The sequence below is a fragment of the Pyrus communis genome, chromosome 5 (assembly GCF_963583255.1).
Source record: "Pyrus communis chromosome 5, drPyrComm1.1, whole genome shotgun sequence".
Taxonomy (NCBI): domain Eukaryota; kingdom Viridiplantae; phylum Streptophyta; class Magnoliopsida; order Rosales; family Rosaceae; genus Pyrus; species Pyrus communis.
The window spans coordinates 4,639,871-4,667,767 of record NC_084807.1 but is presented as its reverse complement, the minus strand read 5'-3'; the positions used below and the strand labels follow the sequence as shown (position 1 = coordinate 4,667,767).

Genomic DNA, 27,897 nt, shown 5'->3' with positions numbered 1-27,897 from the left:
GTTGGCCGACCATGGGATGGGTTGCATTCGATGGGGACGACGGCTGTGTGGAAAGTCGAGGAAGATGAAAAGTGCGTGGAAGGGAAAGCAGATGGTAACCCGACTGACTCGTGTTTCCGCTCTCCTCCCTCTCAGTTCCTCTTTCTCCTCTACTGAAACCATAATCTTCCTCTCCTCGGCGCGCTGCCATGTCTCTCGCCATGGAGCCCACAAACTAAGCAAGTAGTGACGGTCACAAGACTCAAACATGGCGGATGCGTACTGGAGGTATAATGACGGCTAGCAACCGCCGCCGTCGGCGATGAATATAGCCGTCGGAAAGCGTCCTCGCTCCGGTTACGGTATGTTGGATTCCTTGAATATCCCTTTTTTTTCCTCTTTCATTTTTGCGTTGGTTTGGGGTGGGATCTGGGTTTTCTCTACATTGCTTAAATTTTGCATTTTTTTTCTTTCTGGATTTCAATTAAGAATGGATAAATTTGGGAGTTTCTGATGACTTTGTTCCTCATCACCTGCCAATACCAGTGCCAGAGATGGATCTACGGCCACCACCGCCAACCACGCCGCTGGGAAGATCTTAGATTGAAAACTGGAACTTTGTACGAGGTTTCATGAATAGAGGAAGTGTGCTTGCTCACTCTCTGAGTGTTTCGTCGAGGGGTGAGATTTGTGGCTGAGATTTGTTTTATTGTAGTTGTAACTGAGATTTGTGGCTTTATCATTCTTACATTCATTGCTTTTTGTTGATGAATGTAATCTGATTTTGCAGTTCAAGGTTTTTCAACAAGAAAATTAAGCTGCAAATTAAATTGAGGTATGAATGAGTTTATCCAACTTTAATTATTTTGGTCTGCGTTTCCTTTTTTTTTTTTTTTTTTTTTTTTGAAATTAGATATTTTTGTAGACATTTTTCCTTAAAATTGAGTAAATTACTCGTACTTTTACACATGCATCAGCTATGGCTCAATGGTTTAAAAATTAAAACACCAGAAAGATGGTTATTCTAGCTTTCTAACCAGGTTTGTATCTATTTTTATTTTTATTTTTTGCAATGCTCCTCTGCACTACAAGGTCTCTCTCTCTCTCTCTCTCTCTCTCTCTCTCTCTCCCTCCCCTCCATCTCAAAAGATTCAATTTTTGTTTCTGGGTCTTTGTTTTCTCATTCTTTAACTGGTGGGTTTTTGTTTTTTTTTTTTTTTTTTTGTTATGTTGGTGGGTTTTTGTTTTTTTAATTGTTACATTGACCGGTTTTTGTTAATTTCTTTGTCTGTTTGCAAGAATGTGTAATTTTGTTAATGAGGTGGAGTTGCAATAAGAATTGCATTGCATCTAGTTGCAGTGTGTTTGTTTCCACCGTGTTATCAAAGGCTTTATGATACAAGGTGGAGACATTTCGGCTGGAAATGGCAGTGGGGGAGAGTCAATTTACGGGTTGAAGTTTGAAGATGAAAACTTTGACATAAAGCATGAGAGAAAAGGAATGTTGTCTATGGCTAATAAAGGCCTTGACACCATTGGCTCTCAGTTTTTCATTACCACCGCTTGGACTTCTCATCTGGATGGGAATTACGTTTGGGAAGGTGATCAAGGGCATGGGTGTGGTTCGTTCAGTTGAGAATGTGAACACGAAGGGCGGAGACTTGCCTATCCAAGAAGTTATTGTGGATTGTGGGCAGCTTCTTGAGGGAGCAGATGATGGGGTGTGTAACTTCTTCAAAGATGGTGAGGTTTATCCTGATTGGCCTGTTGATCTTGATACAAAACTAGAGAACATTTCTTGGTGGGTCACGACTGTGGACGCTATTAAGGCCATTGGAAATGAACCGTTCAAGGTAATGAGTTATTTCATTTAATATCACAACTTTGGTAATTATGTCGTACATTTCATTCACGAATGCCAATAGTATGCTTTTTAATCTTTATACAGAAGCAAGACTACAAGATGGCCCTCAGAAAGTATCGCAAGGTTTTGTGGTACGTGGATATATGCTGCGAGCTGGAAGAAATAGATGAAGGTAAACCAGTTGCTTTGCACTATAGAGTGTCCCTTGCTTTCTTTGATCATCTTATGACATTATCTTTGTGATTAAACAGAGACGAGCTCCTCTTTACTAATAGCTCAGTAAGAATTTTCATTTATCAAATTTGAAAGCACTGGATGTTAAATGAATTCTCTTGGAAACCCTCTTGAAATGAAAGCAAACTTATTGTCTGGATAAGTAAACCAATTTCAGTTAAGCTGTGTAAATGACAAGTTGTTGAACTATGGTTATTGCAGAAAGTGTACATTTATAAGTGGCAGTGATTGACATCGAAATTGTATGATAGTAACTTAATCATACTTAAATTAAGCCTGTTAGACTAAGTGAAAATTACTGTTGGTTCTGAGTTGCTATGAAGAATCCTTGAAATGAGTGAAACCAAAAAGACAACTATGAATATAGTAATCAGGCCTCGCTTTAATACTTCTCTGAAGGCTAACTTGAATATGTTCATGAGTATTCTGTATTCTTTTGTGGTACATTGATTTTAATGTCATCAACTAAAAAGAAATACATTTCCCTTTATCCACTTGATTGATAGGTGAGTTTTCTGTTCAGGCCTGCAGGTTGAAATTAGGAGACCTAGAAGGAGCATTGTTGGACACAGACTTTGCATTGCGTGATTGGGAAGCTAATGTGAAGGTTTTGTTTCGCCAAGGCCAGGTAATAATCTTTACTTGGCAAGAATTCATAGAGCCTTCTGGTTGCTGTTTATTACATTTTTTAATTAAAGTAGTTGTGTCCTTTTTTTTTTGCATGGGATAGAAACTGACTCAAATGTGAGTAAGAAACATGAATCTCTAATCCTCTTCCTCTTTTCTGTGTCTTTTAATGTAGCTCCCAATTGATCATTTTCTGTGGTTTTTGTTTTCTGGGTTTTTTTTGGTTGTCTAGAAAATGCCGTAAATGAAGGAAAGTTTGAAGCATTTTTGTTTTATTTTGGGTTGTACGATTAAGTTCTCTGTATTTGTGGAGGATGTGTTTACTACTTCGTCTAAGCTAAACATTAAGAAGAGATTTAGTTGTCGAATGTTTGAACAACTCTTTATATGTAAAATAGCTTTGTCAACAACTACTATATATTATACAAATACTTATTTTAAATCTACGCACAATGCTTCAACACATTTAGTCCCTTATCCTAACACTAATTGTACTTAAAATTCATTTGCTATACCCACGGCAACGCGCGGGCTAAAACTGCTAGTAATTGACTAAAACAATAAATGGCAAGAGTATAGAATTTGTTTTCCCAGAAAATTGGGGGTAAAACTGGAAGAAGAGTGAGTAAAAGAAGGGTAATAAGAATGAAGAGAAGAACAGAAGCAATGAAGGGGATACCTTACAGCAGCAACAAGGACCCTGTGTGTGTCACGTATGGTCTCTTTGATAAAAGTAAACACATTCGAAATGCAGATTAGTTTTTGGTTGTACAAAAAGGTCAGGTTTTTTTAGAGAATGACGGTTTGGTCCTCTCACGGTTTCACTTAGTGAATGTATGGGTGGGCATGGTTCGATTTTGTCTGGTTTAAAATAAAAACAAAAATCGGACCAAAGAATTTGGATGGTTTGGTTTGGTTCGGTTTAGTCGATTTATGCATGGTAGATGCCGCAACATCTGAACTAATCAAGACCTATTTAAGAAAGAGAGTGCTCTACTTTATGAAAGACCCGTTTTGAACATAAATATTAACTGATTCCAAAGAATTGTAAAATGTTTAATAAATTAAACCAAATATATATTCTAAAATATTCAAACTAAACATTCACTAGTTGAAACACTTGTCAAAGAGAATTTGCAAATAAAAAGAAACAAAAGCAAAAATATGTTAAATTTTATAATACTTCAACATGTCAATGCATTAAGATTAAAATCGGTCCTACAATTTTATTGTATCTAAAATTAAACTCAGGCTTTTGATGTCGTTTTTTCCTTGCTAAAAGATTCGGACATTCACTTTGTAGTAGTGGCATGTCGTTCATTAGAGCTGCTTTTCTTTTAATTGGCTGATGAGGAGCCCGTTTCCTTGTTGTTCTCTGTTTTACTACTCTTTGGTTTTTCACTGCTTCTTCTCTTAGGTCCATTGTCAAATGTATACAAGGACACAATTTCAGGAATTTCCCCTGGAATGTTGTAATTCGATTTCGACGCCATTGTTCTAGCAAAAATTTCCACTCCTTGGAATTACGATTGTAATCGACAAACTAATTGCGAAATCCTTAAAGGTGAAAAGACAATGATGTGGTACTGGCTAAAAACCCTCCGATAGTCAAAGTAAACTCGTACAGTTGAATTCGACTTAGAGCTCAAAGTATTGCGTGCCTTGTATTGTTCATGAAGGAGGTATTTATACTAGTAAGATGGACTCCTGACTCCTTGTTTAAGTAGGAGTATGTAAACTTACTCGTTTGCATTCCAGTATCAATGAGGACATTGAGGAGGAGGAAACAAGATAGATTATTTCCTTTCTTTTTTCATCTGCTTCCATTGATATCTTTCCCTCTAGCATACAGATTCTCTAGCATAGATATTAAAATTAAAATAAATTTCAAATTTACAATTAAGTTTACAAAAGTTGAAATATCGCAAGGTAAATTGTAAGTTAACTGCTTACTTACCAAGAATAAGAGTTAGAACTATTGTGATTCTTTACTGATTTTCGTTAATTAAAACATCGGTATTGAAACTTTTCTTGTTTAGCACATATGGAAACGTAAAAAGTGTGAGTTCCTTGAAAAATTAGGGATGAGATAAACTGTGGAACTAGTTGATCACATTCCCATTCTTTTTTTTTCCTAAAACTTGATTCACGACTTCTCCTATTCTAAGTAAGTAAACATGTCTAATCCTCCTTCTAATTCTCGCTTGTATTAAAATAAAAAAAAAAAACTGGAAGCATGTTCTTTTCTCCAACTTCTCTCTGTTTTTCTTTTTGTGCTAAAAATTGCTTTACCTTGTGTGTAAAGGAAGCACGACAGGGTACCTGTGCAGTCTAAATGGCAGTCTATGTATGTGTGATCTGACCCGTTAAGTATCCACCCTAATGCTAATTTAACGGATTGGTGGGGTTGGGTTAACATGTTGGGTCTAAAATGTCAGGTCTATTATTATGTGTGATAATATATGATAGGATCACACATGGTAGGACACAGTGGAAATCATGTTATAAAACAATTGTATAATTTTTATTTTTTTTTATTTTTTTATATAGAATCTTTAATCCATAAAATAAGAAGAATAATATTCCTTGGGCAGTAGCTAGCTGGGAAAGGATCCTTGCCAGATCTTTTCCTAGGGATCATAGGGATCCCGTGATCTTATCCGTTCATCGTATATTGTGCGTTCAGAAATCATTTCAAAATTTAAAATTTAAAATTAAATATAAATAGTACCTAACGAAAACTGATCGCACGATATACGATGAACGGGTAAGATCACGGGATCCCTAGGAAAGGGATCCGGCAAGGATCCTTTTCCGTAGCTAGCAAATTACAACATGAAAAGAAGGGGCAGAAATAATCTGCTAGCTAGTACAAATTTACGGAGACTATGGAAAGTGTAGTCTAAAACCAGAGCTGTGAATAAGGATCATAGATTAGAAGAGAAGAGATTCAAATTAAAGTTGCAACCCAACATTCCATTTATTGGTGAGAGATACTGCTATCAAATTCGATAACTGATATCGCTGGTCCACGGCCTGCTATGGAATTAAGAGATTCTGTTCAGATACGCATGAAATCTAATGATATTGTTGGAGCAAATCATCTTCTCAATCCATGGAATATAACAGCCAATGCAAACATATAGCCAAATCAAACTTCATTGTTATGATTAATCTTAACGTTTACGAAAAATCGATGAAGTAATGTTACAAATTAAAATAAAATAAAAGATAGTAGCAGATGCAAAGGACTGGTTGGTGGTGCATGCTTACTCAAAGTTGAGGACACAAAGCAGAAAACCACTCGTTTTTTGCTGTTCTAAAAAAGCAACTCCAAACATTCTGTGAGTTTATTATAAGGTTATGCATTTCCTCAACAACAGTCCTGTGCAAGGTAGTGATGAAAAACAAAGCTGAGGAAAAGAACCATCTTTGTATATTAGAAAATGAGTTTGAATTGTTTACAAGCTCTCTTGCTATCTTTGAAGAAGAAAGGAACGGTAGACCTAAACCTCGAATCGTAAAGAGTGAAACATTAGTATTTATATAATGATAGTTGATCTCCAAGAGCAAGAGCACTTAGATTGTCAAATAAGAGCAGCGGTGGATTATGGAGATAGAAGTGAAGGTCATTGAGGAGGTAGCAAATCCATGATACTTCAGCAGCGTTTGGGCTAGAAAATGGTATTCACTTCCGGTTGAAGACCGAGCAACAATTGGTTGCTTCTTCAAACTCCATGAAATAAGATTGTTTCCAAAGAATATGCAAAACCCAAATGTAGAAAGACTATCAATGGGACAACCAGCCTATTTGGCATTCGAAAAAGCAGTGATATTTGGAGAGCCTTTGGTGAGAAGAAGTCCATGATCTGGAGTCCCCTTAAGATAACGGAGAATCCGCTTGAGGGCTGTGAAATGAGTTTCTGGGATCTGAAGATGTTGACAAACTTGATTAATGAAAAAGGTGATGTTAGGCCTTGTCCATGTAAGGTGTTGCAAAACACCATCCAATGATGTACATGATAGGGCCTTGAAGGAGCAAGTTTAGAAGCAGATGAAGGCGATGCACATGGTTTGGAATCTAGCATGATGCGGAAGCTTGAGAGGTCATCTAGAAATGCAGCACTATCTAATTTAGTTGATTCAATCAAAGCATAAAAGCAAACAACTCACATACAGAAATTGTATCAAGCAACCGGTTATTCAATCAAAAGTTAACACAGCAAAATGTTAACCCAAAACCCTCTCTTATATGGCTACATTGATGTCTACAACCTTTTAGTTTGTTAGTCTTCACCTGTTCGGTGGCATCTTTGTAATTGTCTTCCTTATGAACCCGGTCTTCTCTCCAGAGGGTCTGCTAAGGTCCGAATATTTCTTCCTCTATTTATATATATACATGTATGGATAGCTGCTTCGATGTTCACTTGGTGTACATATTTTACACACAAAGCACTTTTGAAAGTTTACTGTTATTGATGTGAGTTAGTTTGTTGTTTTTAACCATTAAACTAATTTGTGGACCCTAATTTCTACGAGAGTATCTCATTATCATGGAAAAAAAAATAACACAATAAATCATAAAATTAAAGAGGAGGGCTTGATCATGACTATATTTGATAATTAATTCATAACTCTTTAATTTACATGAACAACCTTTACATTTCTGCTAAATATTAATTGGTGTTGGACGTCTTATTACACATAACACGCGATATTCTTTTTGTTTGCTAAAAAGAAAGTGATTCATTATATATGCATGGTGTGTGTGAGTTACTACAGAGCTAATAGGTGAATCTACATAGAAGAGCATTTATATACCTGCTGCTTGATGTGGAATTTTACTTTCTCTTTTCTTTTTTTTTTTTTTTTTTTTTAGCAATAACACATACGATCTTGGATTCTATTTCAATGAAAGCAGATCAAGTTTCAGAGTGAAATTTTTCATTGATTTTGTAGTTTTATTAGTGTGAATTATCCAGCACACACACCATGATGTCTTTGCTAATGAGTAGTCTACAGGGTCCTTTGGTCCGAAAGAGTTTCAGCAGCTAGGCAGTTGCAACACACGTTAAGTACTTCCATGTGCCTCCTTATGCTGGGATTTTGTTAGACAGGTATGTATTTTATCTTCATATACTTCATAGTTTTATTTAGTTTTGATATATAATCAACTAGAAACGCATTCAGTTGACTGAATTCTGCATTGTGACATACATGACACTGGAGTTATGCTCTGTTTGTGATTAAGGATGGTTATGTTTTCTCATATTTACATTAATACTGTGAAATGTTGAGTAAAAATCAATTCAGGGGAACTATATACTGCTAGAGATGTGCATATTAATCCCGCCTAAAGTAAAATTTAGAAATCTGGCATAGTGAAGATCCAATAGAGAATATGAGAAACCCAACTTAATTTTATGAATTTGTTTTGGTGCCTGCAAATGAAATCCGGCATAGTGAAAGTTTGTGTACCGAAATTATGACAAATTTTCCTTCATCTTTAGATTTTCATTCAATTCAATTCATGTGCAATTTAGTGTGATTCAATTCATAAGTGATCAAATGCTGTTTTTAATTTCCTTATTCTTTTGATTTTCAGTTCAACGTTGTCGTACAAAACGAAGGAGACGTCATTAACGGAGTTACAGATTTGGGTGTCTTTAGTGGAAACAAAACTGGATTGTTTTAACTTTGTATAGTTGTAAACATAAAACAATCTCTGGGATAGAGCCATAGCTTTTGAAAGACAATCCTTTAGGATGGCATACCAGCATTCCCAATTTTTTCCATGTAATATATGAACGTAAATAGCACTTCCTTAACACATGGATGTAATATATGTATATAAATACCACTCTGTGGCACATATATTTTTCGAGACATCTACATATTCAATAATGTTTTCAAACTCCACAACAACGCACAGGTACTCTTTGGTAGTTTTGTACAAAACATCATTTTATGCAAATCCGTTGTATCAACTACATGCTCAAATTAAGAATAAGTTGAGAACGTGGCTTTTAAGAAAGGAAAACGATAAAACACATACTATTTTTTTCCTCTTATACACCTATCTTTAATCATGTTTATTGTTTTTATTGATTTATTCAACTCATTGTTTAGAAATAAAGAAAGATGTGTGATAGGCTACTTAAAAAAGGTCTGTGAAGTTCAGTTTCCTTCAGAAACCAAGAGAAATGGAAGAAAGCGAGACATTTTACAGTTTCATCACGTGCTCTATTAAAAAAAGTACAAAAAAATGGCATTTTAACCAATATGATTTTGAGATTTGCATGACATATCATTTTAGTTTTTGAGATTTAAAATCATTATAAATGGTTTCTGAGATTGTCTACCATTTATTATTTTGGTTTAAAAAACTTTGATAAGTTGTGATTATTTTTGTCAAATCAAATTCTCCACTTGCTTTTTCACCTTTTCTCTCATTTTCCTTAAAAAAAAAAAAAAAATACTCATATGTTGATTTTGGCAGTGAAATCAAATCTTCATCCATTATTAAAAACAATTTGGCGCCAAATTCAAGGAAATCATCACAAACGGTCCCTGACTTTTTCCCTTCCGTTAATTTTTGGAAAGAAACTGTACATTTTGCACTTTGGAATATAAATGCAATGGATGGTTCAAAGTATGATATATCTACAGACAAGGCTAAATCAATAGAATTACCAAAAAGAGATACCATGTTCCATTACATGAGATTTTCAACATGATCAGCATTATAACTTGCAAAATATTCAAATGTTCAACATCAAAAAACAATATCCACATGTTTAAAAACAAGATCAAACTCTAAATGTTTAACTACAAAATCAATGTCCAACTGTTCTAATTCACAAAAAAGAAGAAAAGAGATGGTTGTAGCTTGTTTTCTTCCATTTGTGCAGTGACATCCAAACTACAAACTCCCTCCATACTCAAGGCTTACAGGACTTGTCTCTCTTTGCGGGTGATTTGTATCTTTTGCTGGTAGACTGTGATTGTGGTGGCACTACTTGGGAAGTGACACTAATGCAGCCTTGTACCTATTAAAAACCAAATGATAGCAGCGTATGCTTAGCCACCCTATAAAATCCAAATCATACTCCTTTTATCACAATTTACACAATTATTGTTGAAAAAAAAAGAGTAAAGAATAAACAATACAAAAACTAAAGGACTATTGATTGTACCATTTAAACTTGTAGAGTGGGCTGTGAGCTAGATACTACTATTCTCATGCCTCTCCTTCCTCCCATTCCCCTGCCTTTTCCCACCCACATTATCAACCAATTTAATGAACTTCACTTTCATTATCAAAAACTACAATTGAAAAACAAAAATACAATATAAAACAGATTATAGCTCTCGTATAGATGTGTTAACAACCGAATGATTTGGCTCTTGAGTGGCTTGAGTTGCTATTTTTAAAATGACCTCAATGCCCACGGTCAATCTCCATGTTCAACAATGTGTTGTGAGGAAGTTCTCCTCAAGTCACATATGAAATCAATAGAACCGTGACATCATTTGTCAAAATAGTGTCACGTTCACAAATTAAAAAGGAAAACGACTTCACAAGATGTTAAGAGAGGTGTAGAAAGTATGTGGAGTGATGTTTTTGTTTCCTCCAAACTCATTGAGCAATTGGGAGGAAGGGTTGTAAGATTGTTTGATGAAGTGGCGCTCGATCTATCATGATGACGTGCATCATCTTTCACAACATGAGTGTAGAAGATAATTGACTATTTATTTCATAAAAGTTTACGTAAAATTCTAGAAAAACGCTAACAATTACTGTCTTATTTGTTAAAGAAAAATAGAATATGTTATAAATAATTATTTAATTGGTTGGATATTCAGGAGTCAAAAATTCATTAATTTATGAATGCATTATGAATTATTTGATTTATTAGATCTTGAATTTTAGTGAACATTTTTTCATTTTCAACAATTCATGAAAGAATAAATTAAGAAAACACTTATGAATATATTGACTACAAGAAAGACCTCATGATAGTCAATATGGGACCCCACCACCCATGAATGATGGTGTTCTTGGCAAAAAAATCAAATAATTGTAAAATATTTACCTTATGTAACATGATCACTTTGTTTGCAATTGTGCGACTGACTAGTAGAGTCATGAGTTGGTGTTGACTGACTAGTAGAGTCATGAGTGTCATGAGTTGGTGTTGACTGACTAGTAGAGTCTCATTTTCACAAGTTCTTTTTGTGTGGCTTCCATGTCCATATTAATAACATGCATACGATATGTGCAAAAAGTCTGTGTGAAACCCATTTTCCTAGCTACTTTCCACCCTGAGATGTCAGTACTGGAGACTCTACCTAGGTTCCTTTGTCCAATTTTTTCTTTTACGGCAGTTATGATAAATGATAATAATATTTAAGGTTGTCCACCTAAGGAGGAGGATTATCTTCTTTTCTAATTTCTTTCTCATTTTCTTCCCTCGTACATGAACATTACCGTTAAATCACGTTAATATTTTATAATTTTTTTTAATATAAATAATAAGATAAAAAGTAAGCCTATCAGAAAAGGAGAAAGAAGAGAATACGAATGAGAAGAGAAAGAATCCCACTCCGTACGTTCTGGCGGCCAACTATGGAGACCTTTCACACCATATTTTAGGTGTCAGCTAACTATGGAGGTCATTCACACCCTAAGTTCCAAGATAGCCAGCTATGGAGGACCTTCACTCCATGTTCCAAGTGTGAGCCATGTATGGAGGCGCGCCGCCCCATGCTCCAAGTGTCAGCAATCTATGAAGGCCCTTCACTCCATAATTTCAGGTTTTAACCAACTTTGGTGCTTCCAGTCTGGCAGAATTACGTATCAACCATTTGTACTGTCTGTAGCCACGTTAAAAGCTACCATGGGCTAAATGTTGAAGGAAAAGAAATCACCTGATCTGATTGAGAGTGATTGTAGCTTCTGAAATTATCAATTTTTGGGATAAAGTGATTGTGGGATGTAAATGTAATTAGCTTTATTATAGGTTCTATTTACTTAGAATAGCACATAGGTTTTGTATAAGATCTTACCTTGTGGGAAAGGAATCATTTTCGAATTTCTTCTTTCTAATCCACCAAATCAGAAGACTCGTACTATTGAAATTTGATCAAACAACTACAAATAAGGGTCTACTTTAAAAGTTATAATAACTTGAGCTGTTAAATCAATTTTCAACGACATGAATTCCTTAATTTAACGGATTACAAGGAAGGGATCCAGAGAGGATCCCTTTCCTAACATTTGTACCAATATTCAAATTAATGCAATATAAAAATTAACTTTTGGTGAAAAAAGAAAATTTTACATATATTTTTCATTAATTTTTTAATGTAGTGTACTCTATACTTAGCCACTAAGTCTAATTATCTTAGTTTAATTATATAAGATTATATCTTACAATGTAATTCTTATTAGCACTTTAAAAATCTTATTTTGAGCTCTAAATTTTCTATACTTAGAAAGAAAATACATATGTGAGGAGTGTAGAATGAGATTTTTGAGTGCTAATGACAATTCTCATCTTACAATTCATAAGCCATCTCTTTTTCTTACACTCTTTTTCTAATCGCTTCTTTGACATATTTGTTTCAAGTTTGGCGTCATTTAAATTTTAATACGAATTTTTTTGGTAAACAAATGGGGCTAACACCTAACAAAGAGAAACTAAAGCAAAACAACACAAGGTATAGAGATTTTGGCAACACCTGACATCAAGATATAACAAGAGGCAGGAGCTTGAGCGAAATAAACTGAACCAAGAGAATTCAAGTTAGTTAATTCCTCAACCACAAAATGCATCTCATCATAAATATGACCAAGTTCACAATTCCAATCTTTGTTTAACAGCTCATGGCAAGCCTCCAATTCACCAAGAGGATGGTTCTCACTCGCACCTTGAAGAACTATATGGCCAATGAGAACAAAATTAGATTCCAATTTTACATGTAATTGTTTAATAATGAAAAATTTTGGCTCACCATGTGAAAATTTTCTTAAGTTAGCTGATAATGTGAAAAAAATATTTTATGTTTCTTCATTTATAAAAATTTAAATCTTTAAGCTAGCATACTCGGTAAAGGCTCCGTCCTTGTTCATCATCACGTGACATTTCTTGTCCAATATTGCATTGTTATGTGTAATGTATTATTAAATATGAATGCCACATAATAATGACCGGTTATTAAAAAAATATAAAAAAATTTATAAAAAAGAATTGTGCTGACCGTGCCGCATACGCTTAGGCAAGTGGTTCTATTATTTGCCTTGAACAAGCCATCAAATTCGAGTCTACAAGAAATTGAGTTATTTATTTGAATAAAACTGATTTATTTTGTATTTATTTTTTGTTGAAGTAGGATTTTCTTTCATCTTTTTTTCTCTCCCTCTCACTCTCTTTCTATGTGAATGGTTACGGTTAAGCCACGTCAACATCTTATATTAATTTTTTATAGCAAGAAAAAGACAAAATAAAAGAATATAAGAGGAGGGGATGGAAGGGGATGGAAGGGGATGGAAACAAGAGGGGAGAGAGTTCTAATCTTTTTTTTGTTGACATGCATACTGTAAGAGGTCATTTTGATGGGAAATTTGGATGGGACAGTGATGGTAGCACCTCTTGCGGGTCAATGGTAGAGTCCACTTCACTTGGACTTCTTGAATCGTTCAACTAATAAAACACGTTGAAGCGAAAGCTCATGGAAAGTTAGGGAACTCCTACTTTGAAGAAAATTCTTTGGTTTCCTTCTTTTCTTTTTTTTTAAATAATAAAAACTATTATTAGCATTTTAAAATTTTAATTATATACTTTTCATAACAGGATTATTTCTTTTTATAAGAAAATATTATTGTTACTCTAATTCAACAATAGCTTCTAACTCAATGTTTAGATTTCTTGCAGGCGGAGTTGTAATAGCTTCTAACTGAATGATAGGCATGTAACCATCACTTCTCTTGGCATTGAGCAAAAGAAACATTCGGGACAAATGTTGGGATGATATATGGACTGTCTGATTTTAGCACCAATAATTTGAAACATATTCGTCTGTTTCTACAACACTCGGGTGACTAACGTTATAAAAGATATAACTAGATGAAACAACAAATTTGCTCATGGAGTCCAATAATGCCATAGACACAAAAAGATATAACTAAATGAAACGATAAATTTTCTTATGGCCAGGTTCAATATAGGAGATGAACTTATATGGAACGAGTTCACTACCATTTGCAAAGCCACGTAAAGAGTACCATGGCTTAAAGCCTAGGTAGCTTTTAATAAAAAATAAAAAAATTTGCATGTAATTTTCATTAATTTTCAAATGTAGCGCACAATATATACTTGGCCACTAAGCCTAATTATTTAGTTTAATTATATATAAGATTATATATTACAATTCATTAACCATCTCTATTTCTTACACCCTTTTTCTCTTCGCTTCGTGTACATATTTGCTAAGTTTGGCCTTGTTTAAATTTTAGCATGTATTTGTTTTTTGGTAAAGCAAACGAGGTTCAACACCCATAAGAGAAAACTAAAGCAAACCATCACAAAGTCCAGATATTCCAGCAGTGTCCGACACCAAGATATGTCGACAAGAGGCAGGAGCTTGTTGGAATAAACTGGACCAAGAAAATACCACAAACTCAAGTTAATTAGTTTGTTCATCAACCACAAAATTCAATTCATGATAAACATGACAGAGTTCACAATTTCACTCTCTCTCTAATAGCTCACGACAAGCCTGTACTAATTCACCAAGAGGATGGTTTTCACTCGCACCTTGCAGAATCACATGAACAAGGAGAGCAGAATCAAATTACAATTTTAGCATGTATTTGTTTAATAATGGAAAATTTCTAGCATGCCCTGTGAAAACTTTCTTAGGCTGAAAAATATTGTATATTTCTTCATTTATAAAAATTTAAATCTTTAAGTTAGTTCATCCGGTGAAAATTTAAATATTTATGTTTACATTTATGGTCAATTAGGCTATTTGCTTCTTGTGTAGGAGAAGTTTAACAGGGATAGTACGTGCCACTTTCACATGAGGATGTATCACTACAGCACGTAACCTTTCACATGATAATGACCGGTTATTAAACAAAAATAAAAAAATAAAAAAGTGCTGACCATGCCGCAAACGCTTGGGCAAGTGGTTCTATTATTTGCCTCGAACTAGCCATCAAATTCAAGTCTACTAGAAATTGAGTTATTTATTTGAATAAATTGAGTTATTTACTTGAACATTTTTTCATTCTCAACAATTCATGAAAGAATAAATTGAGAAAAAACTTATGAATATATTGACTACAAGAAAGACCTCACGATAGCCAATATAGAACCCCACCACCAATCAATGATGGTGTTCTTGGACAAATCATTACTCTAGATGGCGAAGATGTAATTGAATGTGAACTGATATTGGATTATTTCCACCGAAAAATATAAAAAAATTGCAAAAAAATTGAATAATTGTACAATATTTACCTTATGTAACACGGTCACTTTGTTTTCAATTGTGCGACTTGGCTCATGAGTGTCATGAGTTGGTGTTGACTGACTAATAAAGTCTCATTTTCACAAGTTCTTTTTTTGTGGCTTTCATGTCCATATTAATAACATGCATACGGTTTGTGCGAAAAGTCTGTGCGAAACCCATTTTTCTAGCTACTTTCCACCCTGAGTTGTCAGTACTGGTGGCTCTTCCTAGGTTCCTTTGTCCTATTTTTTCTTTTACGGCTGTCATGATAAATGATAATAATATTTAAGGCTGTCCACCGTACATAAACATTACCGTTAAATCACGTTAATATTTTATAATTTTTTAATAAAAATAATAAGATAAAAAGTAAGCGTATGAGAAAAGAAGAAAGAAGAGAATATGAATGAGAAGAGAGAGAATCCCACTTTGTATGTTCTGGCGGCCAACTATGGAGACCTTTCACACCATGGTTTAGGTGTCAGCTAACTATGGAGGTCATTCACACCCTAAGTTCCAGGACAGCCAGCTATGGAGGACCTTCACTCCATGTTCCAAGTGTTAGCCATGTATGGAGGCGCGCCACTCCATGCTCCAAGTGTCAGCAATCTATGGAGGCCTTTCACTCCATAATTTCAGGTTTTAACCAGCTTTGGTGCTTCCAGTCTGGCAAAATTACGTATCAACCATTTGTACTGTCTGTAGCCACGTTAAAAGCTACCACGGGCTAAATGTTGAAGGAAAAGAAATCACACAATTTGATTGAGAGTGATTGTAACTTCTGAAATTATCAATTTTTGGGATAAAGTGATTGTGAGATGTAAATGTAATTAGCTTTATTATAGGTTCTATTCACTTAGAATAGCACATAGGTTTTGTATAAGATCTTACCTTGTGGGAAAGGAATCATTTTCGACTCCCTTCTTTTTAATCCACCAAATTAGAAGACTCGTACTGTTGAAATTTGATCAAACGACTACAAATAAGGGTCTACTTTAAAAGTTATAATAACTTCGGCCGTTAAATCAATTTTCAACGATATAAATTCCTTAATTTAGTGGATTACAAGGAAGGGATCCAAAGAGGATCCCTTTCGTATCATTTGTACCAATATTCAAATTAATGCAATATACAAATTAACTTTTAGTGAAAAAAGAAAATTTTACATATATTTTTCATTAATTTTTTAATGTAGTGTACTATATACTTAGCCACTAAGTCTAATTATCTTAGTTTAATTATATAAGATTATATCTTACAATGTAATTCTTATTAGCACTTTAAAAATCTTATTTTGAACTTTAAACTTTCTATAATTAGAAAGAAAATATATATGTGGGGAGTGTAGAATGAGATTTTTGAGTGCTAATAACAATTCTCATCTTACAATTCATAAGCCATCTCTTTTTCTTACACTCTTTTTCTAATCACTTCTCAGACATATTTGTTTCAACTTTGGCATCGTTTAAATTTTAATACGTATTTTTCTTGGTAAACAAATGGGGCTAACACCTAACAAAGAGAAACTAAAGCAAAACATCACAAGGTATAAAGATTTTAGCTACATCTGACACCAAGAGATGACAAGAGGTAGGAGTTTGAGCGAAATAAACTAGACCAAGAGAATTCAAGTTAGCTAATTCCTCAACCACAAAATGCATCTCATCGTAAATATGACCAAGTTCACAATTCCAATCTTTGTTTAACAGCTCACGGCAAGCCTCCAATTCACCAAGAGGATAGTTCTCACTCACACCTTGGAGAACTATATGGCCAATGAGGACAAAATTAGATTTCAATTTACATGTATTTGTTTAATAATGAAAATTTTTGGGTCACTATGTGGAAATTTTCTTAGGTTAGCTGATAATGTGAAAAAAATATTGTATGTTTCTTCATTTATAAAAATTTAAATCTTTAAGCTAGCACGCTCGGTAAAGGCTTCGTCCTTGTTCACCATCACGTGACATTTCTTGTCCAATACTGCATTATTATGCGTAAAGCATTCTTCATATGATAATGTATTATTAAATATGAATGCCGCGTGATAATGACAGGCTATTAAAAAAAGTAAAAAAAAAAAAAAAAAAGTGCCGACTGTGCCACATACGCTTAGGCAAGATTTTCTATTATTTGCCTTGAACTAGCCATCAAATTCAAGTCTACTAGAAATTGAGTTATTTATTTGAATAAAAAGAAGAGGGGGTTTATTCTATATTTATATTTTGTTGGAGTAGGATTCCTTTTTTTTTTTTTTTTCTCTCTCTCTCTTTCCCTCTCTTCCTATTTGAACGGTCACGTCAACATCTTATATTAATTTTTTATAACAAAAAAAAACAAAATAAAAAAATGTGAGAGGATGAGATGAAAAGGGATGGGAAGAGAATCCTAGTCTTTTTTATTGACATGCATACTATAAGGGATCATTTTGATGGGAAACTTGGATGGGATGGTGATGGTAGCACCTCTTGCGGGTCAATGGTAGAGTCCACTTCACTTGGACTTCTTGAATCGTTGAACTAATAAACACGTTGAAGCGAAAGCTCATGGAAAGTTAGGGAAGTCCTACTTTGAAGAAAATTCTTTTTTTTTCTTTTTTTTTAATAAAAAATTATTATTAGCACTTTAAAATTTTGATTGTACACTTTTCATAACAGGATTATTTCTTTTTATAAGAAACTATCATTGTTACTCTAATTCAGCAATAGCTTCTAACTCAATGTTTAGATTTCTTGCAGGCGGAGTTGTAATAGCTTATAACTGAATGATAGGCATGTAATCATCACTTCTCTTGGCATTGAGCGAAAGAAACATTCGGGACAAATATTGGGATGATATATGGACTGTCTGATTTTAGCACCAATAATTTGAAACATATTCGTCTGTTTTTACAACACTCAGGTGACTAATGTTATTAAGGATATAACTAAAGCAAACGAGGTTAAACGCCCATAAGAGAAAACTAAAGCAAACCATCACAAAGTCTAGATATTCCAGCAGTGTCCGACACCAAGATATGTCGACAGGAGGCAGGAGCTTGTTCGAATAAACTGGACCAAGAAAATACCACAAACTCAAGTTAATTAGTCTGTTCATCAACCACAAAATTCAATTCATGATAAACATGACAGAGTTCACAATTTCAATCTCTCTCTAACAGCTCACGACAAGCCTGTACTAATTCACCAAGAGGATGGTTTTCACTCGCACCTTGCAGAATCACATGAACAAGGATAGCATAATCAAATTACAATTTTAGCATGTATTTGTTTAATAATGAAAATTTCTAGCATGCCCTGTGAAAACTTTCTTAGGCTGAAAAATATTGTATATTTCTTCATTTATAAAAATTTAAATCTTTAAGTTAGTTCATCCGGTGAAAATTTAAATATTTATGTTTACATTTATGGTCAATTAGGCTATTTGCTTCTTGTGTAGGAGAAGTTTAACAGGAATTGTACGTGCCACTTTCGCATGAGGATGTATCACTACAGCATATAAACCTTTCACATGATAATGAGCGGTTATTAAAAAAAATAAAAAAATAAAAAAGTGCTGACCATGCCACAAACACTTGGGCAAGTGGTTCTATTATTTGCCTCGAACTAGCCATCAAATTCGAATCAACTAGAAATTGAGTTATTTATTTGAATAAAATGAAAAAGGGGTTGCTGATTTATTTTGTATTTACTTTTTGCTGACATGCTGTATGGGGCCATTTTGATGGGAAACTTGGATGGGATATTAGAAAAGTTTTACACACTAACTTGCGGAACCCCTACGACCGGTCTATAAAAAAACCTCTCTCACAACCTCACTCTCATTCTAATATCGAAGAGTGCAGAACAAAACACAATGGGATTCCGCCGGTGCTTGTTTGTTTCCAATATGTGTTATACACTTTCAAAAGTTGTGTTGCTTCATCTCGTGGTTGTTAGCTCATCAGTTTCCTCATTGCAGCAATCTTGTCATGACGGGGAGAGGTCTGCCTTGCTGCAATTCAGGGAAAGCTTCATCATTAACAGATCTGCCTCGTATTCTGATGATGCTTATCCAAAGATTTTGCAATGGAAACTAGCTGAGGGACGAAACGTCAGCTGCTGTGCATGGGATGGCATTGTGTGTGATGAGAGGACGGGTCATGTTATTGGCCTTGATCTTAGTAGCAGCTGTCTCCTGGGCTCTATCAACTCCAACAGCAGCCTTTTCCGGCTTGTTCATCTTCAAGTGCTGAACCTTGCTGACAACAACTTCAATTCCTCTCGAATTCCTACTAGCATTGGGAATTTCCCAAGGCTCATGCATCTTAATCTCTCTGATTCTTCCTTTTCTGGCCAAATCCCTTCCCAAATTTCACAGTTGGCCAAATTGTTGTCCCTTGACTTGTCTTCCAACTATGATTTGGATGGATCATTATTCCGACCATCGTTGAAGCTTAATGGTTCATCCAATCTAAGAAGCCTCGTTCGAAACTTAACTAGCCTAGAAAAACTTGATCTCAGTGTCGTCAACATATCATCAACGGTACCCGATTCTTTTGCCAATTTATCATATTTAACATCACTCAACCTAGGTGATTGTCGGCTGTTTGGTGATATCCCGGCTTCACTAGCAAACCTCACCCACCTCACAGAACTTGATCTGTCTTTGAATCAGTTAATCGGTTCAATTCCTTCTCTAGGAAACCTCACCCACCTCACAGAACTTGATCTGTCTTTGAATCAGTTAACCGGTTCAATTCCTTCTCTAGGAAATCTCATCCACCTCACAGAACTTGATCTGTCTTCTAATCAGTTAACCGGTCCAATTCCTTCTTTAGGAAATCTCATCCACCTCAGAGAACTTGATCTGTCTTCTAATCAGTTAACCGGTCCAATTCCTTCTCTAAGAAACCTCACCCACCTCACACAACTTGATCTGTCTTCTAATCAGTTAACCGGTCCAATTCCTTCTCTAGGAAACCTCACCCACCTCACACAACTTCACCTGTCTTCGAATCAGTTAACCGGTCCAATTCCTTCTCTAGGAAATCTCATCCACCTCACAGAACTTGATCTGTCTTCTAATCAGTTAGCCGGTCTAATTCCTTCTCTAGGAAACCTCTTCCACCTCATAGCACTTGATCTGTCTTCCAATCAGTTAACCGGTCCAATTCCTTCTCTCGAAAATCTCACCCATCTCATAGAACTTCATCTGTCTTCGAATCAGTTAACCGGTCCATTACCTAATTCCTTATCCAATCTCATCAATCTGGAGGAATTTGATGCATCTGATAATAATCTGACTGGTACAGTGGAGTTCCGCATGGTGTTTCATAAGTTACAAGGGCTCACCGATTTACAATTATCTCGTACCAATTTGAAAATTTTCACAGAAACAGAAAGTACGAATGCAAGCCTACTTCCAAAGTTAGAATTTCTAGGATTGAGTTCGTGCAACATAAGAGAGTTCCCAAGTTTCCTGCAGTATCAAGAAACATTGGTGTCCTTGGACCTTTCCTCCAACAATTTGCATGAAGTACCAAAATGGATGTTGAACACAAGCACAAAGACTTTGGCGGAGATGGACATTTCTGACAACTTCCTTTCAAGCATTGTCCAGCCTTCAGATGCCTTTCCTTGGGTTAACCTACAAGTTTTAGTGCTCAAGAATAACAATCTAAGTGGAGCAATTTCACCATTGATCTGCAATCTGACTTATCTTCAGTTCCTTGACCTCTCCAACAACAATATGAGTGGAATGCTTCCCCCCTGTCTCGGAAACTTCAGCGATGATCTGCTAGGTTTATATCTTGGAAACAACTCTTTCAGCGGCTTTCTTCCTGAAATATACACCAGCACAAGCAGTCTGACGGTGATTGACGTTAGTCATAACCAATTGCGAGGGCAACTACCAAGGTCGTTGGGGAACTGCACGACACTTGAGTTTATTGATCTGTCATACAATAAATTCAGCGATGTTTTTCCCTTTTGGTTAGGAGCTCTTCCGGAGTTAAAAGTTTTGAAAATGCATCGGAACGCGTTCTACGGTCTGATAGAGAAACCTCATCAGGACAATGTTGAATATTTCCCCGAGTTACGAATTCTGGATCTATCTTTTAATAGTTTCAGAGGCAAATTTCCATCTCAAAAGATCTTTTCCGGGAATGTCATGAGGGGTATCACACAAAACCAGTCATATATGAAGGTATATTCAAATATCTATTCTAATCAGGATTTTAAATTATTTGAGGAATATTACTCAATCACTATAACTAGCAAAGGTGTGGAGAGATATTATCCGAAGATTCTAGAAGCCCTTGTAGCGATTGACATCTCAAGCAACAAATTTGAAGGAAGGATTCCTGAATTTATTGGGAACCTAAAGGGGCTGAAGTCCTTCAATATATCTGGTAACCTCCTAACTGGTCCCATCCCATCATCTTTCGGGAATTTAACGTCGCTTGAATCACTGGACCTTTCACAAAACAAGCTTTCAGGACAAATCCCTCAAAGCCTCGCGCAGCTTACATTCCTTGAAACATTCATTGTCTCTAACAACAGCTTGACAGGTCCAATACCGCATGGAACCCAACTTATTTCAATGGGTAGCAGTTCATATGAAGGAAACCCTGGATTGTGTGGAGATCCTTTGCCAAAGAAATGCGGAGATCCTAAGGCTCCTCGCCTGTCGCCTTCAAAAACCGAAGAAAATGATTCAGGCTTGTTTGAATTTGATTGGAAATTTGTTTTGGCTGGTCTCGGAAGTGGGTTGGTGGTGGGAGTTGTTCTTTCTGATGTGGTGATCACAAAGAAGCGTGAATGGTTTGTTGAGATTGTTAAAACCATCAAGCTGATGATAGGGAATTCATAAGTCCGCTATAAGGTTATGCATTTGGTGTTGTTTTTTGCTTGTTTTATATTATTTCTTTGTACTCCTTTTTAATGTTATGTCTTCCTTTTGTAATATGGTGTATTAGTTCCATAAAAGGTACTGTAAGATGAAGTGAAACTGGTACCGGGCAGAATCGTTTGCTATGTATGGAATGATAGAACAAGAATTCATAATTCTATGGAAAGTAAACCCAAATTTAACAACAGATAGATATTAGAAACAGTTTTAACTGCCAAAGATGCTAGTCAAGCAAAAACACAGCAACTCACATATGAAATATCTGAGTTATCTAATATGTAGTAGATGCAATCCAAGATTCAAACAATCATACATGAAGTTCGTTCACACAACAATAAATAAGGGTCCATAAAAACAAAATTCACACACAAGACTGTGCCCGAAAACCCCTATTTAACTGGGTAAAAAACCGGAAGAATTTCCAGGAGCAAGTTCATACAGAGTCATGCGCATACGCTGGCTCAAATCCTAAATCTGTCTAAAGGAGCAACTCGTACTTTTGCTCAACTTTGAAATTCTTCAAGCCTAGGAAATGAGTAGCAATAGTGCCCGAGCGATGCTACGGATTTTAAAACTGTATAAAACACGCAGAAAATTCTAAATACACACGATATGCATTACTATTTATATACATACAGAAATCTATTTACAACGATATGGATTGGCAATTCTATTGCCATTGTTCTAATATTCACATCTTTTACAAATTTACATACAAAAGATTGGGTAGATAGTCCCTATTGATATCCTCATGAAATAGGCAGATAATCAGCTTATTTTACCCAATCATAACCAAACTGTGTGGTTGCAGCTGACTTTAAGTTGTTAATGGAACAAAGTACCTGAAGTCGAAGATAAACCTGGTGAATGTAGAAATCTTCAAGCCCTAAACAAATTGGCCTTGCTTTTTGCAACAAAACAATCCTTTTATGACAGGAAATTACAGGAAAAACTTTTAGAAGTGGAAATAAAATTAAGTCAAAAGATTAGGGAACCAGAAGTTTACTGGACCATACACAGAAATAAAATTTAAATTAAAAAATAAAATAAATTCTCAAATACACAGAGCATGACAATTTTAAACATACAAAAGCGAAACAAAATCATCAGAGCAAATAATAACATGAAATTGAAAACTCATTAACAATTTATTATGCATATATAGGTACACCCAACAGATAATCTTATTTAATCACACCATTTTAATTTATCAAACTGATTATTTAATACTGTCATGCACAACAATATTTTACCATAATGAACTCTTACAATACTCTCTCATCCCAGTCGCATTTTTTGTTAAAATTTTGTTTGCTTTACTTCCATCCATAAATTTAATATCTTTTCACTGTTTTTCAAATCTTGACGAAACCATGAAGACACAAACAACAGCACTCAACTCCTTTTTCGACCCTGTATCCAATTACACAAATAAGAATGCAGCATTTTTATTAAAGCATGTAATTCTCCTCTTCCTATATTCTTCCCCTTTCTCTAACCAAATAAAAATTTCCAAAACTATATACGAATTTTTTTATAAAAAAAACAATACATAATTCAAGCAAACAAAGAAAAAAAACGAAAACACTTTTGTGAGATTGTATTACTTTGTTAGCAACCAGCAGCAAAATGTTTCATCTTCTCACCAATTAATAAGTCGGTAAACAAATGACTAAACTTTCTTAATCACAAAAGGCTAAAAGCTAAAAACAAAAATCACTCACCTTAATGATAAAAGCACTTTGAACAGTCGCATCATCTCATTGTTTAGAAACTGAAAATCTGTAAAGTGTTAACATTTAAACATATATCAAAAATGGCATCATCACTTGGATTAATTCTTTAAGAAAATCAATGACAACTATAACATAAACATCCAAACAACAAATTAAATGCAGAAACATGGCAACCCATAACATAAACTGAATTCCAGATGAATTGAAAACAATATTACAACAAAAAACTCCAAACATAAAAAAATCCCAAACCAATTGAAAAAAACATAACCAAAACCAAAACAGACCAACTCAGGGTCATTGACACCATTATTTCAAGAAAGCTTCCCAATACTGAAGAAGCGACACTTCTCCCTTGCCTTGGAGCAGTCTTTTACTTTCAGGCTTCAACCAATGAGTATATTCAACCAATAACTGAGTTTGGAAATATACAACATAGATAATAATTTTCCCGAATTAAACTCAAATCATATATATATGAAATTTTTTTAAATCATGTATAATCCAAATTCCAGTCCCAAAAACAAACCATAATTTCAAAAACTACAAACATGCAAAACCCAAATCAAATCTAAGTCATTTCAGATTTTATCAATAACTCACCAACCCAATACACACAAAAGAGTAAATCACCTGAGATCGCGGCTGCTCAAGTAGTTTCTAACAATATACAGATTGTGCGACAGTGCAAACGCATACGGAGACGGAGACGGAGAGAGAAGTGGGTTCGACTGTTTGAGGATTAATGACGAACATGTGGTGAGCGCTCTAACGTCGGCAGATTGGGAGGCGTGGAGATGCCGCATGCCTTTAAGTTTCAAGGTTTTTACTATGGAATCGAAGCAAAACCCAGATCAGATTCTAAGTGGGTTTATCAAAAATAATAATTTATTCAGGAATTAATACTGAAAATAAATCAGAAATTAACATTGAAAATAAATTAAGAATCCAAAAAAATTGAAATTCATACCTTTAAGTTTCTGGGTTTTACTGTGGAATCCAATTGAGAACCACCTAAAAAACGAAATCACGTACGCAAAAAAAATGCAAAAATCACCCAAACACGTTAGACTACGCAAGCAAAAAACAGATTTCAATCGAATTGAAAAAGGCAGAAATCCGTAGCCCCTCCACCGTTCATGAATCAAGCAATTTTCCGGAAGAAAAATGAAGGTGAATAATCGGACGGAGAAACTTGCAAAGGGTGGACACCAAGAACAACACCAGCGTGGAAGAGAAAAAACGCTAGACAATTTGCAGAAGCTGAGGATGGGGAGAGACAAGCGAACGGAAAGAAAAAGCAACGAAGAAATTGAAGAAGGATCAGCGATGATAGATGCCATTTCACTGGCCAAAAAGTGGAAAACCCGGACAACCAAGAGTAATTTTGGGGCATTCTGGGGAGTTCACTGTTAATGAACAGTGTTAGGAAAACTGAGTTTTAGTACATATAACTAGCTATTAGTACCCGCGCGTTGTTGCGGGTTCTAAACCATATAAAACACGTAGAAAGTTATGATGTATATACATGATACACATTATTTACACACGTGAAAAACCAATTACAACCTTAAAAAGGTTTTTACTTCAAGATAACAAAAACATTTTGCACGAATTTTAGTAAGAACTAACTAAAATATATCAAGGGATTCCCTCTAACGTACAATTTGCACAACTCAAGAATTTCCAAACTTGGAAGGGTGATTGAAATAGGTTGCTCAAAAAGAAATAACATAGCAAGAAGTGAAAAATGGAAAACCTAACTTATGTAAAAATAACATTATCTCTAGACATATTTGAAATGCCGAATATGGGAACATACTTATTAGTCATCGGATTACAAACCTTAGCAAGAACAAACAGCAAATTCTGCACCATTGTTTTCTAGCTTCATCGTTCGCATAGTCGGAGCTATGTCACAAATCTCTCCACGTCTTTGAGACTTTTTTGAGCAATCCATGATACCATGTGACACTGTTGGCAAACATTTCATTTTGAAATCATCAGGAAATCCAAGAATAATATATTGGTGCAAAGATTCTCTATATTCGAGAAAATTATTAAATAAAACCAACCAAATACTTGAGACGAAAAAGGGAGAAACTACATGCATATAGAACTGAAGGAGAAAATTTACATATAGAAAATACAATGCTCTAAGCACAAACCCAGAAGCACAAAACACATAATTGATATTCACATTAATCAGCTATAGCAGAATCACTAACCAAGAAAGACCTGATATTAAACAATTTTAGTTATGTACCAAGTTTGCATCTGCTGCAAGTCTGCAAGTACTTTTGCCGGGACTGCAGTGAAGGGAAGGGAAAAAGAATTAGACTCTAACATAAAGTATTTTATAAATATCATACATTCTCATGAATAACATGTATTTTGAAATTATAGATACAATTTATACATGAATAGAGTAGACAACGGGAACTGCTAAAGCATCAATATAAAAAAACAAAAAGTTTTTGTGGACATAAAGCCTATGATAAACGTCAAGTAATTGACATTAAGTCAAAAAGATATCTGCGAAAGTGTAATTAACCCGACCTAGTTTAATTCATGAACTCAACTCGATTATCCCATCATATTCTTAATAACTATCCAAACCATGAATGAGATATTGTTGGATCATCATCCAAGAACTGATTCAGATGATTCCCATCGTCAAATAGATTTTCCCTGGTGTAACATAAAAGCATTGTTGAGAACCACTGGAAGAAAATATATATGTTAACAACAGAACCATATATGTGAGGCAAGTTGATATGACATGAAAACAAAAGGTGAAATTTTCCGCTTAAAAGTCACACATTATTGTTTAAGAAATATGTCAACGCGTCCATTCTTCTAAGATAACGATGAATCATGGCCAGCTGAGACCTCATTTTCAAAGATCTCCTCTTATAAATCAAATGTGATTTTTCTTGAAGGTAAATCTTTGGTAATAACCCATAACCGAGAACAATGTTTAAAAGCCAATTTATACACTGAAAACTACATAACTTTAAGTCTCTTCTAGAAGGTAACTTTTTGTTCTAATCCATAACCTAGAACAATGTTCAAAACCCCAATCTGAAATTTTATCTGGGTACTAACTTCTATAATTTCCAAATCACAAAATTCCAGTAAGGGTATGCCGAAACACAAAATCAAAAATTCAATTTCTTTGTGTACAGGACAACATAAAGATTGAGACTTTTTTTCTTTTTTTTTTTTTTATTTCTACAACTCTACACACTTTCGAGCCTTACATTTTTCCGAAAACAAACAGAAAGTGAAAGAAGTCGTACCTGGTTCGAAAGAGCGGACGCTATTGGCGAGTTTGGTGGAACAGTGATGGCAGAGATCTCTGGTGAGAAGGCCAATAAGACGGACCAAACCATTGAACCAAAAAACCCAGATTTTTAAAATTAAAATCCCAAAAATTTGAACAAAAAAAAGAGAACCCAAAAACGAAACCGAAACAAATATGTCCGAGAACTCACCAGGAAACCAAAGCTTTCTGGGTTTAAAATTTCTTCAAATCAGAATGGAGGCAAGCTTTCCTGGGTATGGCAGAGTGGAATTGGACTTGGCGAATTCAAGGAATTTTGGTTTTGTTGTGAGGAGAACAACATGAACAACCCTTGAGGAATTTCTTCGAATCGGAACGGATAGAGAGCATATGTTCTGGTTCGTGCAAAATAGGGAGAGAGAACTGGAGTTCGTGTAGCAAACGGAGGACGACCGGAAGCAAATGAAAAGCCCAGCTTTGTGAGAGAAATAAGCGGAAACGGAAGGAGTAGTCGACGATGATCGACGCGTGGGCAGCATGGACAAATAAGTAAATCCACTGTGCCAAGGAGGAAAAACAAAGGAGAACAGAGAAGAGAATAAGGGCGTTTCCGACATTTCACTGTTTATTAACAGTGCAAAACAGTACCGAAAAACTAGGTTTTAGTATATGTATATAATTTGATAAATTCGACAAACTTACAAATTCAATTCGGGAAGATTTGGATGTTGGATTTTCGATTTGTAAATTTCTAAGGTTCT

At 35.0% G+C, this 27,897-nt stretch overlaps 3 protein-coding genes across 12 annotated transcripts in view; 2 read left to right on the top strand and 1 right to left on the bottom strand.

Annotated features, from left to right (window-relative positions):
* The window catches only part of LOC137733150 (uncharacterized), a 40,621-nt gene extending 12,820 nt beyond the window's left edge, over window positions 1-27,801 (bottom strand). For 3 of the 8 annotated variants that reach the window (XR_011068415.1, XM_068472311.1, XM_068472312.1), the window contains exons 1-4: window positions 24,821-25,029; window positions 24,484-24,679; window positions 23,839-23,896; window positions 22,957-23,038 (exon numbers count right to left, since the gene is read on the bottom strand). Coding sequence is in view for 2 of the 8 variants with exons in the window: in XM_068472311.1 (XP_068328412.1) it covers window positions 22,957-23,038; window positions 23,839-23,873 (117 nt within the window). In the remaining 6 variants the exon portion in view is untranslated. Of the gene's footprint in view, window positions 1-22,363; window positions 22,689-22,709; window positions 23,039-23,838; window positions 23,897-24,483; window positions 24,680-24,820; window positions 25,825-26,078; window positions 26,160-26,409; window positions 26,542-27,152; window positions 27,212-27,347 lie in introns of those variants that run through there. The other 5 variants (XR_011068420.1, XR_011068416.1, XR_011068418.1 and 2 more) reach the window with 5 other exon arrangements.
* Window positions 18-3,388, top strand: LOC137733149 (peptidyl-prolyl cis-trans isomerase CYP40-like). 3 transcript variants are annotated; one of them, XM_068472310.1, is made up of 6 exons: window positions 18-341; window positions 526-660; window positions 770-814; window positions 1,340-1,832; window positions 1,928-2,015; window positions 2,601-3,388. In XM_068472310.1, exons 4-6 carry the CDS (start codon window positions 1,467-1,469, stop codon window positions 2,663-2,665), a joined length of 519 nt encoding a protein of 172 aa, XP_068328411.1. In that variant the 5' UTR covers window positions 18-341; window positions 526-660; window positions 770-814; window positions 1,340-1,466; the 3' UTR covers window positions 2,666-3,388. The 3 variants fall into 3 exon arrangements, with proteins under 3 accessions (XP_068328411.1, XP_068328409.1, XP_068328410.1); XM_068472308.1 differs by having other exon boundaries at window positions 1,928-3,388; XM_068472309.1 differs by lacking the exons at window positions 18-341; window positions 526-660; window positions 770-814 and adding an exon at window positions 856-1,019 and having other exon boundaries at window positions 1,928-3,388.
* Window positions 18,953-22,153, top strand: LOC137733153 (receptor-like protein 19). Its single transcript, XM_068472315.1, has 2 exons — window positions 18,953-19,621; window positions 19,808-22,153. Exons 1-2 carry the CDS (start codon window positions 19,079-19,081, stop codon window positions 22,073-22,075), a joined length of 2,811 nt encoding a protein of 936 aa, XP_068328416.1. The 5' UTR covers window positions 18,953-19,078; the 3' UTR covers window positions 22,076-22,153.
* Window positions 27,802-27,897: the final 96 nt, after the last annotated feature.